Raw genomic sequence first — 15,605 nt, 5'->3', positions numbered from 1 at the left:
GCAACATTGCAGATGTACTATTTTTTTTAAACATTTGACCAATATTGACAACAATACATTTTTGGATCAGAGACAACTGAATGAGTGGACTTTAATAAGATAAACACTTAAAACCATCGCTTACTCTATTGCTCCCTGAATCTTCAGCCTCGTTGACGTCTGCTGCTGAGAGGAACATCTTGGGGTACAATTTCTTTGCAAACAAGTTTGCCACCACTAAACATCTCTCCTCATCACATGTGAAGGCTTCAATCCCCAGGCACTGGGATGATGGGTACCTCTTCATGTACTCCCAGTAGAAGGTGTAAGCCCAGTACTTCTTACTGTCAGAGTCGGTACACTTCTCCAGCTCCTCATTAACGATGTTGCGGAATCTGGCAGTGATGCTTTGAAACAGCGTGCAGATACGATCGTCGATAGTGAGGAACTCTGACTCAAGGTCGTCTGATGCAGGAGGGTGCTTCTCCAAGAATAGCAGGACCATTGGTTTCAGGATGATTTTCGTGCCAAAGCCTGGCTTGGCATTAGTGGCGAAGCTTGGCAATGCTGTGCAGGATGTCAGGGCAAAGCCTGAGGGTGGAATGCAGGGTGCTGGGGAAAAGCCTGGGGGTGGAATGCAGGGTGCTGGGGAACAACCTGGAGGTGGAATGCAGGGTGCCGGGGCATTGCCTGTTGGTGGCGGACAAAATTAAGATCAGTCTTACAAAAAAACTGGAAGTGGCACTCTAGTGCCCTTTTCACCTGCGTTAACACCTGATGTACTTAACAAAAGTCACCTCTCAACAAGTGGTCTAGGTATGTCATGACATTGCACAAGTGTGGGGTTTGGGCCGTTTATCTTTTGTTCTATATTGCTTCTTTATTGTTCCTCGAGAAAGGGGGGAGACCGATGACATCACGGATCACCATCAGACCAACACCTTGATTAGCCTGCCCCTTGAAGTTGGCAGTTGTCTCTAAGAAACTGTATTTTGCTAAAAACGTATTCCTATCCCCTTGAGAGCAGTAGTAACCAACCTTTTCTGAGTCAAGATCACTTTCTGAGTCAAAATGCAAGTCCAGATCTAGTGCTCAGATTTTTTTTAAACATGACTTCAAAAAAAGGTAACCAATGCAACATGAACTATTTCTAAACTGTTCTGTAGCAATGAGGTTTGTTCAGTAGGATTTTGGCCCAATACATTATCACTGCATATTGGCAACACTTGGATTGGCCTGCCAATGTTGATCTTTTCAGACCGTGTGTTTAAATAATATATATATATATTTTTTGATATATGATAACACTGGTAATTAGATAATGTGTTGTATTATTTGGGAGGCACAGCTGAGTGAGCATAATAATTCACTAGAATTTTTTATACAGGACTGATGGCCTGCATCTGATGGTCAGTCTGAGGGGAGAGAGAAGCAGTGAGGCTGCCTCTCAACCGACTCCTCTGCACTCCAGCTGAGGGTGAAACTCAAGGCCCACTGCATTTCCACCTCAAGCACCAATTCATGTTGTTACTCCCATGACGAGTGAGATATCCCTCAATATAAAAACAGAAGCCAAGTCGCTAATAATAACACAAGCTATTCGGAACACTTTGCCATTCTCATTCATTACAGCTTGCAGTGCTGGTTGTAGCGTGAGTGGAAATAAGGACAACTCGCATTTTATGGCTTTAAGTGTTGAACAAAGTGTTGACAATGCTGAATAACAACTTAAACTTACTCATTAAAAGAACAGCTCCATGCTGTATTCGTTGAGTCTCTCTCTTGTCGTGGATTTCAAGGTTTTGAAGTGTCACAATATGAAATTTGCTGTGCTTTCAATACTTCATTTTTACAGTCTATGGCTCAAGGAAAATGTGCAGGCTATCTGATTGGCCAGCGGTAGGCCTATACATTAGGTGCAGTTGATTTGCTCTCTGCACCTGCCGTGGCAACGCCTGTTGGTGGCGGACAAAGTGAAGATCAGTCTATTGTTGGGTTTTTTACATACATGTTTAGTGATTGACTAGGAATGCCTTGGAGATCGACCAGTCGATTGCGATTGGCCGGTTGGTGACCACTGCTTTAGTGTGTGTACTTTACTGGATTTATACTTGGGATATCGCTTTTCAACAGGAAAAGTTCAACAATCTCTGGAGGACGTCTTTCACTTAATTACCAAACTGTCTAGTTATAAAACTTGAGCCAGTAAGTAACATTACAGTGAAAATGATCACCTGTCAAAGTGACTCACCTGACTGAAGGACAAGTGTTTCATCCAAAACCTCAAGGTTGGTCAGGGGTGTTGTGATGTCTACCACTTTATCAGGGTTAGGGGTCTCTGGGATTGCCCGGATCATGTCCACAGACTGAAAGCAACAAGGACACAATATTTAACAGAACATTTGTTACATTTCATATCTCCTCTTTACCAACATTTATTTGTATTTTTATCAGAGAAAATTGAATGAGTGGACTTTCATAAGGATAAACACTTGTGATCGTTGCTTACCCCACTGCTCCCTACTTCATCCACATTAAAGTCTTCCACTGAGAGGAGCATCTCTAACTGGAGGTTGTTCAGCAATATTCTGCCGATTATGTCGGCCACCACTAAAAATCTCTCCTCATCAAATGAGAAGGCTTCAATCCCCTGGGGTGATGGGTACATCTTCATGTACTCGCAGTAGAAAGTGTCAGCCCAGATGCTCTTACTATAAGAGTTGATACACTTCTCCAGCTCGTTGTTGACGATGTTGTTGGATCTGGCAGTGATGCTCTGAATTAGAGTGCAGATATGATCTGCGATAGTGAGTGGTGGGGGGCAAGATGCTGGGGGAAAGCCTGGTGGTGGGGGGCATGACGCCGGGATAAAGCCTGATTGTGGGGGGCAGGATGCCTGGGCAAAGCCTGGTGGTGGGGGGAGCAATGCCTGGGCAAAGCCTGGTGGTGGGGGGCACTTTGCCGGGGCAAAGCCTGGTGGTGGGGGGCAGGATGCAAGGGCAACGCCGGGTGGTGGCTGGCAGGATGCCTGGGCAAAGCCTGGTGGTGCGGGGCAGGATAGATGGGCAAACCCTGGTGGTGGGGGGCATGATAGAGGGGCAAGGCCTGGTGTTGGGGGGCATGATGCCTGGGAAAATCCTGGTGGTGGGGGGCAGGATAGAGGGGCAAAGCCTGGTGGTGGGGGGAAGGATAGAAGGGCAAAGCCTGGTGGTGGGGGGCATGATAGAGGGGCAAAGAATGGTGGTGGGGGGCATGATAGAGAGGCAAAGCCTAGTGGTGGGGGGCATGATAGAGGGGCAAAGCCTGGTGGTGGGGGACATGATGCCGGGGAAAAGCCTGCTGGGAGTGGGCATGATGCCGGGGCAAAGACTGGTGGTAGGGTGCAGGATGCAAGGGCAAAGCCTGGTGGTGGCTGGCAGGATAGAAGGGCAAAGCCTGGTGGTGGGGGGCAGGATAGATGGGCAAACCCTGGTGGTGGGGGGCATGATAGAGGGGCAAGGCCTGGTGTTGGGGGGCATGATGCCTGGGGAAATCCTGGTGGTGGGGGGCAGGATAGAGGGGCAAAGCCTGGTGGTGGGGGACATGATGCCGGGGAAAAGCCTGCTGGGAGTGGGCATGATGCCCGGGCAAAGCCTGCAGGTGGAATACAGGGTGCTGAGTGTTTTACCCCAACATTCCCTTGAAATTAGAAGGAGAAAATCTATCTCATACGAATACAACTTATTGCGAAACTGTCTAGTTTCAAAACATTAGCTAATAAGTTATATTACAGTAAGACATGGACACCTGTCAAAGTGATCCGTGTCAATTTAACTCACCTGACTGGAGGTCAACTGGAGTCGTGGTCATGGTTGTTGTGATGTTGTCCACTTTGATGGGGTTAGTGATTAGGGGTGCTGTGACAGACTGAAAGCAACAAGGACATCATATTTAATGTAATATTTGCGACATTGCAAATCTTCTTTTTTACCAACAACAACAACAAAAATGCTTTGTATGAGTGGACTTTCATAAAGATAAACACTTGTAATTATTGCTCACCTCACTGCTCCCTGAAGCTGGTGTCCCTTCATCCACGTCCTTCAGCTTTACCAGCTCCTCGACCACATGGTGAACCATGTGCCTCGTTAGCATGGTGGCCCTGGCAGATGTTGCAAACTTAAGTACAAGCTCTGTGCCAGTATAGTGGTGAAGATGAGTATGGATGTTTGTCACCATCTCAAGGATCTGGTGCCAGCCAATGTGCCAGTTGGCCTTGCCCCCTTTCTTTGTGACTTTGACCCCACACAGTGACAGCTGGTGGATTATGTCATTTATGAGGGGCCAGTAATGAAGGTTGATGTCTTCCTCTAGGTGGCCTTCGAAGACTACATAAACTATCATACCAATGATGTTCCTCAGGAGCTCCGAGGAGATTACCAGCTGGTCAGGGCACTTTGGACGAACCTCGCTCGCCTTGGGCTCTGATAGCCAGCTGCGGATAGAGCTTAATGGAATGTAGTCAGCAGGAGCTTCAAACAGCCTCTGGACTTTGGTGCTCACAGCTTCAATGATGGTGCTGATCAAGGTGGAACTTTGGGTGAAAAGAGCTCTCCTAAGGTCCTCAGGGCTGTTTAGGCACTGGATCTTACGGTTGAGTGAGTGGACCATCCTGACACCAGTGGAACGGGAGTAGTAGACTTGAGCGACAGGAGGAGCCTTCAGAACTCTAGAGAGGTTCTCCACTACTGCCAGCACTATGGTGACACTCATGTCACTCAGGGCCATGGAGGACCGGTCACAGGGGCTTTCCATCTGGCAGGACCAGAGGGCCTGGAGCAGCCTGGACACGATGTCCACCACCACCTTAGAGGGACAGCACAGCTCGGAGTACGGCTGGAAGGCCAGGCTCTGGGAAATGCTCTTTAGAGCTCTTACAACTTCATCGCAGACCTCAGGGTTTCTAAAATATACAAGCCAGATAGAGACAAGAGGAAACACTTTTATGCACTTTGAAACGCATCCTCTGTAAGAAATGTGCTACATACAGTAAATGAAGTTTGATTGATATCGGCCCCTGCACTCGTCATTTCATTTAGCATCAGTAGATGGATAGAATAATACATAGACCAAATAACTGTAACATAAAGAGTGAATGTGACTCACAGGTAGGAGAGATCAGCAGTAAAGTCAAGTGAGTTAATGGCCTGACTAAGGTCGGTGGCCAACTCAGTAAAAGCCTCATGTTCAACGTCCCTCATTCTGAGTTGAGTGTTCACCTCCCAGGTCTGTCACAGGAAACAGGGGGTGCCATTAATGCCCATAGCAGTGAGGGGGAAATATTGATATCAATGTACCATGAGCCAATGCTAAATAAGGACATTGTTTATTAGAAAGGATAACTCACTAACGGTATATTATCTCCACTTAACTTATACTGTAGACATCTTTCTAATCTCTTACCAGGTGACTTATGTCATTCCCTTCCTCTGCTTCCTTTCTGAACCTTAAAATCAAATACAGAGCAACTGAACATTCCTGCCTTTTTTATCCTTCCTCTACTTTCACATTGATTTCCCATTGAGCCTATGACAGTGATTCAGTGGCTTAGCCAGACATTTGTTGATGGGTGGGCCTGCAGACATTTTGTGTGGGCCAGAAACTTCCTACTATTGTACACATTTTGCCATGAGGCTGAGAGAAAATGTTGCACTTTTAAAACTGACCGAAGCTACAATATAGATATGTTGACTGATAAAGGCACTGAATTATGAGCTGTCTTGTTTTCTAAATGAACAAATGAAATAGGTAGTGGCATGGTGCCACTATATATGCCTCAATGCAGCCATATTTGTGGCTTATTGGGAGTGTGGCTTTCAGTTAGTTATTTTTGGCAACCCATCCCGTGAGAGTGAATGTCATTCCAGATCATGTGTTCTGTTATATTTCATCAAATGTGTGCACTGATTGCTATGAACTCTATCTGATGGTGTTTGTATGTTTAGGTAAAGAAGAAAAAACATGGCATTGAGGTCCTATAAAATTAGAGGGGCTCTGTCATAAACCCTCAAAGTTACAGAATGGGAGGCAAATAAATAAGAAATGGAGTGAACTGCAGTACAGCAGCCTGGCCTTAAATACTAGACACAACATAGTAAATTTAAATCTGTGACAGTCACATGAGTATGATATTTATCTTTATTTAACTAGGCAAGTCAGTTAAGAACAAATTCTTATTTTCAATGACGGCCAAGGTTAATTGCTTGTTCAGGGTTAGAACGAGAGATTTGTACCTTGTCAGCTCAACTCTCTAACCACTAGGCTAACCCTGCCGCTCCAATGATAATATTTTACGTTGTACATAAGAAATTAGGGTTTTTAAGCCAAAAACAAAATGAGGGAGGTTGGTCGGGGAAGACCCAAAGGTTGCGTGTTCGAATCACAACATGGACAACTTCATCATTTTAGCTAATTAGCAACTTTGCAACTACTTAGCATGTAATATACCCCTTCCCCTAACCATAACCTCTAACCCCTAGCCTAGCTAACGTTAGCCACCTAGCTGACGTTAGCTGTTCCATCCTCTGTGTAGCTTGCCGCTAGAATGGACGGAGAGGTATCCCTCAAGTCGCAACAAAATGTAATATAACGTTGCGGATAAAGTTCGGAATGATACAATTCTACCCCACCTGCCCTGAATGACGGGTCGTCACTGTTGCTAACAAACATACTGTGCAGATAATCTTCAAATTCATTGTTTTACACAATATTTTATCATAGCACTGGCTGACCACTGGCTTACCAACTCCCTTACCAAATTGGCTGACTTTTTATACTGTCATATGAAGGTTCATGTTCATTCTAGTATTCTGATTCCTAATTATATGGTACATAGTACAAGTAGCTGTACTCACCGCTCCAGGGACTTGTTCTTAACAAGCCAGTTGCTCATGTCCTCCACGGTGGTGTGGTGAGGGACATGACTCTGGAGGCCTTGACTCTGGAGCACCAAAAACTGCTTCATCAGCTTCTTCTGCAAGACAAATCATGTTGTCAAAAAGACAACCTCGAGTTTGCTTTAGCCGGTCTGAATTGACAGGTGGGCGGGGTTTGTACTAGGGATGTGCCAGCAGCATACCACCATGCATCCCACTGCTGGCTTCAATCTGAAACTAAGCAGGGTTGGTCCTGGATGGGAGACCAGATGCTGCTGGAAGTGGTGTTGGAGGGCCAGTAGAAGGGCCTCTTTCCAATTCCCCAGTGCAGTGATTGGGGACATTACCCTGTGTAGGGTGCCGGCTTTCACATGGGGCGTTAAACGGGTGACTGTTCACTAGAGATCCCTTGACACTTATTGTAAGAGTAGGGGTATGAACTCCAGTGTCATGACTAAATTCCAAATCTGGCCCTCATACCATCATGGCCACCTAATCATCCCCAGCTTCCAATTGGCACATTCATCCCCTTCCTCTCCCCTGTAACTATTCCCCAGGTCATTGCTGTAAATGAGAATGTGTTCTCAGTCAACTTACCTGGTAAAATACATGTGCATCTTTCCTTTTCAAGGTAATTTGATACAGGAATCAGTAAGTTTAAATTTTAAGCGGTTTGTTTAGGAGAACAACTCGATGCACTGACATTAGTTTAAAAAACGCATACATTTTCCTTTTGAAAAAGAAATGTCCTGTTGTTGATGGAGCTCATGAGCTGGACCTCACTGAGCTGGATCTGTCTGAGCTGACTTCTCTCTCTCTCTGTGTGTGTGTGTGTGTGTGTGTGTGTGTGTGTGTGTGTGTGTGTGTGTGTGTGTGTGTGTGTGTGTGTGTGTGTGTGTGTGTGTGTGTGTGTGTGTGTGTGTGTGTGTGTGTGTGTGTGTGTGTGTGTGTGTGTGTGTAAATGATGTACAATGATGTACAGTGGGTATCAAAAATGAGTTATTCACATAGAGATTCCCTTTAGGTGGTCCTTTTCATGTGAGATATGTCCGATTTTTCTTGAACTCCATTTCCATTGAAATAAAAATGTATAATCTGAAAGTTCTGTCTGAGCAAACATCTTTTAACTTGGTGATATGAGGTTCTGTCTTCAATCCAATTACACAATACTGAGTTGTAAGTAAAACATAATTGTCTGTAAGGTGATATACAGGGCATTTGGAAAGTATTTAGACCCCTTGACCTTTTTCAAATGTTGCTACATTACAGCCTTATTCTAAAATGGATTAAATTACATATTTTCCTCATCAATCTACACACGATACCCCATAATGACAAAGCAGAAACAGGTTTTCAGACAAGTTTGCAAATGTATTAAAGGTTAAAAACAGTAATACCTTTTTTTACATAAGTATTCAGACCCTTTAATATGAGAGTCAAAATTGAGCTCAGGTGCATCCTGTTTCCATTGATCATCCTTGAGATGAGTCCATCTGTTATAAATTCAAATTATTGTACATGATTTGGAAAGGTACATACTGTACCTGTCTATATAAGGTCCCACAGTTGACAGTTCATGTCAGAGCAAAAACCAAGTCATGAGGTGTAAGGAATTGTCCGTAGAGCTTTGAGACAGGATTGTGTTGAGCATTGAAGGTCCCCAAGAAGACAGTGGCCTCCATCATTCTTAAATGGAAGAAGTTTGGAACTACCAAGACTATTTCTAGAGCTGGCCACCCAGCCAAACTGAGCAATAGGGGGAGAAGGGCCTTGATCAGGGAGGTGACCAAGAACCCGATGGTCAATATGAAGGAACTCCAGAGTTCCTCTGTGGAGATGGGAGAACCTTCCAGAAGGACAACCATCTCTGCAGCACTCCACCAATCAGGCCTTTATGGTAGTGGCTAGATGGAAGCCACTCCTCAGTAAAAGGCACATGACAGCCCGCTTGGATTTTTCCAAAACTTTCTCTGATCATGAGAATCAAGATTCTCTGGTCTGATGAAACCAAGAAAGAACCCTTCGGCCTGAATGCCAAGCGTCACATCTGGAGGAAACCTGTCACCATTCCTGATGCATGGTGGTGGCAGCATCATGCTGTGGGGATGTTTTTCAGCGTCAGGGGCTGGGAGACTAGTCAGGATTGAGGGAAAGATGAATGGAGCAAAGTACAGAGTGATCCTTGATGAAAACCTGCTCCAGAGCGCTCAGGACCTCAGACTGGGGCGAAGGTTCACCTTCCAACAGGACAACCACCCAGGAGTGGCTATGGGACAAGTCTCTGAATATTCTTGACTGGCCCAGGCAGAGCCCGGACTTGAACCTGACCGAACATCTCTAGAGAGACCTGAAAATAGCTCTGCGGCGACGCTTATATACAACCTGACAGAGCTTGAGAGGATCTGCAGAGAAGAATGGGAGAAATTCCCCAGATACAAGTGTGCCAAGCTTGTAGCGTAAAAGCCAAGAAGACTCAAGGCTGTAATCTCCGCCAAAGGTGCTTCAACAAAGTACTGAGTAAAGCGTCTGAATACTTACGTAAATGGGAAATATCTGTTTTATATTTTTATACATTTGCAAAAATGTCTAAAACCTGTTTTTAATTTGTAGTTTTGGGGTATTGTGTGTAGATTGAAGAGGGGATTTTTTTAAATTTGCATTTACATAGATTTTTTTCCACAACTTCTTCAGAAGAATGGCCATAACGTAGCCACCCCCCACCCTTAAAAAACACGTTTACAAATGGCTTAGGATTTTGATACTCAGCATTTTAGGTACCTTTAAGATGAGGGTTATGAAAGAAGAATGAACTACAAAACAGTTCTGAGATCTGCGATGTGAACATGTGACAGGTTAAAGGAAATAGTCATAGCCTGTTATACATTAAAAAGTATTAGTAAGTTCATAGTATGTGAGGATCTTAAAACATCTAAGGTTAAAAAGATGCATTCAGTATCAGTTGATAAAGATTGATAACATTCATATAATTGTGTTAAAGTTCAAATCTGTCAAAGGGTACGAATTGTGAGAGTAATGTGTAAATGTTATATTGATTACTTGATTTTGTAGTGCCTAAAAGTGTTAATCTGTGATCTACGAAATGCTCTTAATCTATGAGCCGGAGATCGATTGCTCTGGTCTCCACCCATATTCCTGGGGAAAATCGCGGTCTTTTTCTCATTCAACTAAACGTTAAATTGAGAATACAACAGCGTATCACTCTCGTGATTATTTCTCCCCTGTTTTCAGGTACTTTATTGATGATAAAAATAGTAATTTAAATGTTATAACTCACTAACATGTCAAGAGTGTTTAAGGTGTGTCTTAGTAACGTTTTGAGGAAGTTAGAGTTAAGTTTGAAGAGAGTAATATTAGCCCTGCTCGGTTGAAGTGAAGAATAGCATCGTACTGAGAGTAGCTGCCATTTTATGTCGATTGTGAATGAACATGTACGTTGTTAATAAGATATTTTGCTGTGTTATTTGTATAATGGTTTTTCTGTTGTTTTGTAATGTGTTACTTTTGTGAAATTGATTCAACTAAACGTTAAATTGAGAATACAACACCGTATCACTCTCGTGATTATTTCTCCCCTGTTTTCAGGGGCGTAACAAACACTCTGATGCTCAATATCTCAGGTCTATGCTTTATACATATAGAAACTTATAGTCCCAAGGTCTGAAGGGGATGACATGATTTTTTAATGACTACCCTTTCTTCTGTCCCCTGTACATACAACATCTGTAAGGTCCCTCAGTCAAGTATAGAATTTCAAGCACAGATTCAACTACAAAGACAAGGGAGGTTTTCAAAAGCCTCGTAAAGAAGGGCAGTGCTTGGTAGATGGGTAACAATAACAATTAGACATTGAATATCTCTTTAAGCACAATCAAGTTAATAATTATGTCATCCTATTTGACCTAAATGCAGCCCATGTTTGGTGCAAATCCAACACTTCACATCACGAAGTAACTGCCTCCTTATTTTCAAGCATCGTGGTGGCTGCATCATGATATGGGTAGGCTTGACATCGACAAAGACGGGAGTTTATCAGGATAGAAAGAAATGGGACGGAGCTAAGCACAGGCAAAATCCTAGAGGAAAACCTGCTTTGCACCAGACACTGGGAGATGAATTCACCTTTCAGCAGGACAATAACCTAAAACACAGGGCCAAATATACACTGGAGTTGCTTACCAAGAAGACAGTGAATGTTCCCGAGTGGCCAGGTTACAGTTTTGACTTAAATCTGTTTGAAAATCTATGGCAAGACTTGAAAATTGCTTTCTATCCATGGTCCCCATCACCTCCTAGACAGACCTTTATGAATTAAAACAGTAATAATAATGGGCAAATATTGCACAGTCCAGGTGTGCAAAGCTCTTCCAATCAAACATCAAATCAAATGTTATTTGTCACATTCACCGAATACAACAGGTGTAGTAGACCTTACAGTGAAATGTTTACTTACAAACAATGCAGTTTTATGAAAAAGTGTTAAAAAAGTAATTACTCAAATTAACTGAAGTAAAAAAGAAATACATTAAAACAGGAAAATATCAAATAACTAAGGAGCAACAATAAAATAACAGTATCAGGCTATATACAGGGGGTACCAGTACAGAGTCTATGTGCGGGGCTACAGAGTCAATGTGTGTTAGTTGAGGTAATTGAGGTAATATGTACGTGTAGGTAGAGGTAAAGTGACTATGCATGGATAATAAACGAGTAGCAGCAGTGAGAGTAGCGGCAGTGTAAAAATGGGGGGGGGGGGGGGGGCACACAATGCAAATAGTCCGGGTAGCCACTTGATTTGCTGTTCAGGAGTCTTATGGTTTGTGGGTAGAAGCTGTTAAGTAGCCTACAGTACCAGTCACAAGTTTGGACACACCTACTCATTCCAGTTGTTTCCTTTATTATTTACTATTTTCTCTAGAATAATAGTGAAGACATCAAAACTCATGGAATCACTGGTGAAAAGTACTTCAGTTAAAATACTTTAAGTAGTTTTTAGAGGAATCTGTACTACTTTTCCTTCACCTCATTCCTAGAGAAAATGATGTACGTTTTACTCCATCCATTTTCCCTGACACCCAAAAGTTCTAGTTACAATTGGAATGCTTACCAGTACAGGAAAAAAGTCAAATTCACACACTTATCAAGATAATGTCCCTGGTCATTCCTACTGCCTCTGATCTGGTGGACTCACTGAACATAAATGCTTCCTTTCTAAATGATGTCTGAGTGTTGGAGTGTGCCCATGGCTGTTAAAAAAATGTCATAAAAAAGGAGTCTGGTTTGCCAAATATAAGGAATTTGATGTATAGCATTTACTTTTACTTTGTACTTTTACTCAAGTATGACAATTGAATGCTTTTTCCACAACTGTACTTAAGTATATTTAAAATCTGATACTTTTAGACTTTTACTCAAGTAGTATTTTACTGGGTTACTTTCAATTTTATATTAAGGTATCTTTTCCTTGTACTCAAGTATGACATTTGAATACTTTTTCCACCTCTGTATGGAATCATGTAGTAACCAAAAAGGTGTTAAACAAATCAAAACATATTTTATATTTGAGATTTTTTAAAGTAGCCACCCTTTTTGCCTTGATGACAGCTTGGCACACTCTTGGCATTCTCTCAACCAGCTTCCTGAGGTAGTCACCTGGAATGCATTTCAATTAACAGGTGTGCCTTGTTAAAAGTGCATTTGTGGAATTTCTTTCCTTCTTAATGTGTTTGAGCCAATCAGGTGACATTGTCTGTAATTTATTTAGAATTCAGGGCACACTTAACCCGCATGGCTACCACAGCATTTTACAGTGATACCATCTGGTTTGCGCTTAGTGGGACTATCATTTGTTTTTTAACAGGACAATGACCCAAAACACACCTCCAGGCTGTGTAAGGGCAATTTGACCAAGGAGAGTGATGGAGTGCTGCATCAGATGACCTGGCCTTCACAATCCCCCGACCTCAACCCAATTGAGTTGGTTTGGGATGAGTTGGACCGCAGAGTGAAGGAAAAGCAGCCAACAAGTGCTCAGCATATGTGGGAACTCTTTCAAGACTGTTGGAAAATCTGGTTGAGAGAATGCCAAGAGTGTGCACAGCTGTCATCAAGGCAAAGGGTCCGTACTTTGAAGAATCTCAAATAAAAAATATATTTTGATTTGTTTAATAATTGTTTGGTTACTAGATGATCCCATATGTGTTATTTCATAGTTGTGATGTCTTCACTGTTATTATACAATGTAGAAAATAGTAAAAATAAAGAAAAACCCTGGAATGAGTAGGTGTGTCCACATTTTTGAGTGGTACTGTATATACAGGCTTTATATACAGTATATACTGTAAATATCTGAAACAGGATGCACTTTGAATGGAATGGATGGAGAGAGAATGCTTGTGCGTGCTCTGATTTAAAGCAACGATATTAGAGTGATAGGCCGTTTTAAAACACTGCGGCTGCAATTAAAAAATATAGTGATCCCAGAAAGCCAGATTGAGATGTGTAAATTAGACATACATTTAGTCCTTATGTTACCCTAACCTTCTGGCCCACAGCCCTGTGTGCTATCAAATTTCCCATGTTGCCAATTAATGCTTACAGGATGATTAACAATTTATAAACGTCATATCTAAAGCTCTTGTCTGTCCAAGAAGTTAGGGTAAACGGTAGACATGTTATCTGTTATCCACTTAGTTTTAGTTAATATTTTGGGTATATGGGAGGGTCACTATATTTTAAAGTAGGGTTTTAGGTCAAATATAGTTTGCTGAAGGGAGGGCCATCCATTTTAATTTCAGAATGGTTCGATTTTCTTATCATAAATAACGTTCACTCACTACAACATTCACATTTACTCCACTGTAACATACACTTTCGATATGGTGTAAGTGTTTTCTGAAATGAAGATGATTTAATTTTACCTGCTCATTGTAGTAGTTCTTGTCCCAGCACCGCTCTACAGTCTGCCGGTATTCAGCACTCGGACTGAACATCTTGAGAACAGAAAAACATACCAGGACTTTCTACAAGGACATAATTGAACGATTCAAACTCAAATAAGATATATCATAGGATTTACCTGAGCAGATGTAGAAAGGGCACGCGGGATTTTATCGCTAAAATCCATGATTATTTGAGGAAATGATAGATGGACTTTTGACAATAACTCAAAATAAAGATGAGTAATCGTAGCTAATTCGCAAAGGTGTTTGTGCTTGGGTTGGCGCAAACTAATGTTTTTAGCTAACATTCTGACATTCTGGAGAAATCAAACATTCCATCTCCATAGAAATTGATTGTGAACATACTGTTATGGAGTGTGCGTATTGTTGCGTAATACTGTAGGCTACAGGTTCGATAATTGTCACACACTGTGTGTGACAGGTGATGCGCTGCGCTCTCGTTCCTCACTCGTAAAAGCTAATGCAAAAATGCATGATGTCGATTATCAAATAACGAAAACATCAACATAGGAATAAATGTCAGCAAAATTATTTGTTTGATTTGATTGACTCCTGCGTAATTAAATATACAAACATGTATTTATTATCAAACATCAATGACAATGGCAATGGTTAGCGTTTAAGTTAAATACAAGCTACATTTATTTACACTTGCAAATAGCCTACATCTATAATCTATTTGCGAATAACAATAATGTATATGATTGTTACAGTAATTTAAGACACTGATGCACCGAACCACAACAGTGTTTTGTGAAATAGGCCTCCATGTATTTCAGGAGAATGTTGATAATTATATTTTAGCAGTTTTCCGACTATGGCTCAAAATCTGTGTATTGGACTCAAGTGACACAAGATACATTTTCGTTCATTATATCCCCTTCAAAGTATAAACATATAAAAGGAATTTCTCCATTTTCTCAGCTGAGCTGCTTCAGGAGACATCAACAGGACATCAACAGGAGTGCAATTGTAATCTTGAAACCCACCTCAGTGCAAGCCAGGCAGTGTGTGTGTCTGTGTGTGTGTGTGTGTGTTTGTGTGTCTGTGTGTGTGTGTGTGTGTGTGTGTCAAAGAGTAGAAGTGGGAAACCTGGATGCAGGGCATTGGCGGAAGCTGTAGATCCGCGCCTGCATGGGTCTCGGGGGGGTGTTGTGTTGTGTTGTTGAAAGGTGTGGGAATCTGACTGGAGTTTAAAAACAGCACAGCAACACTCTCGACGGATGTACTGCACGGTGCTGTAGTCGTTGTGTCTCAACGTTTTCCTACTAGTTCTTCCCATGGTCTTGCTCCCAGTCTCACCACAGCCCCCACCCATCATGTTGGGAGAGGCAAGGCCATCATAATCATCTGGAAGTGAAATGAACCAGATCCCTGCTGCAAAGTAAACTGTAAAGCTTTCTTTGGTTTCCCTAATCTATCTAGTCCAACAGGGACCCCTGTTTATTAGCCATAGAGATTTTGCAATCAAAGAAAGAGAGATTATTGGATATGGCCCTATCTTTCTGACTACTAGTTTAATAGCATATAGACCATTGTTCTTTGTACTGTGGTCTTGCTTGTCAATACTGTACTGTGGTCATGCTTGTTATATATTTATATATATATATTCAATGTAGTATTTGTTTTATAGTACATGATAATGGCTAAGAATATATATACCAAGACACAAGGTCATCCGAATTACTGTAACATACATGACTCCAGATATTAGACAAGACTGCCATCTGCT

At 42.1% G+C, this 15,605-nt stretch overlaps 2 protein-coding genes across 2 annotated transcripts; both read right to left on the bottom strand.

Annotated features, from left to right (window-relative positions):
* Positions 1 to 2,229: 2,229 nt before the first annotated feature.
* On the bottom strand, positions 2,230 to 3,602 carry LOC116365961 (proline-rich extensin-like protein EPR1). Its single transcript, XM_031818265.1, has 2 exons — positions 2,489 to 3,602; positions 2,230 to 2,345 (listed from the first exon to the last, which is right to left on the bottom strand). Exon 1 carries the CDS (start codon positions 3,594 to 3,596, stop codon positions 2,691 to 2,693), a length of 906 nt encoding a protein of 301 aa, XP_031674125.1. The 5' UTR covers positions 3,597 to 3,602; the 3' UTR covers positions 2,230 to 2,345; positions 2,489 to 2,690.
* A 181-nt stretch (positions 3,603 to 3,783) lies between these two features.
* Positions 3,784 to 13,903, bottom strand: LOC116365958 (uncharacterized). The gene is made up of 6 exons (XM_031818263.1): positions 13,832 to 13,903; positions 6,873 to 6,991; positions 5,422 to 5,464; positions 5,125 to 5,246; positions 4,021 to 4,921; positions 3,784 to 3,885 (listed from the first exon to the last, which is right to left on the bottom strand). Exons 1-6 carry the CDS (start codon positions 13,901 to 13,903, stop codon positions 3,784 to 3,786), a joined length of 1,359 nt encoding a protein of 452 aa, XP_031674123.1.
* Positions 13,904 to 15,605: the final 1,702 nt, after the last annotated feature.

The sequence above is a fragment of the Oncorhynchus kisutch genome, unplaced genomic scaffold (assembly GCF_002021735.2).
Source record: "Oncorhynchus kisutch isolate 150728-3 unplaced genomic scaffold, Okis_V2 scaffold1319, whole genome shotgun sequence".
Taxonomy (NCBI): Eukaryota; Metazoa; Chordata; class Actinopteri; order Salmoniformes; family Salmonidae; genus Oncorhynchus; species Oncorhynchus kisutch.
Note: the sequence above shows the minus strand (reverse complement) of the source record. Positions and strands in the feature narration are given on the sequence as shown.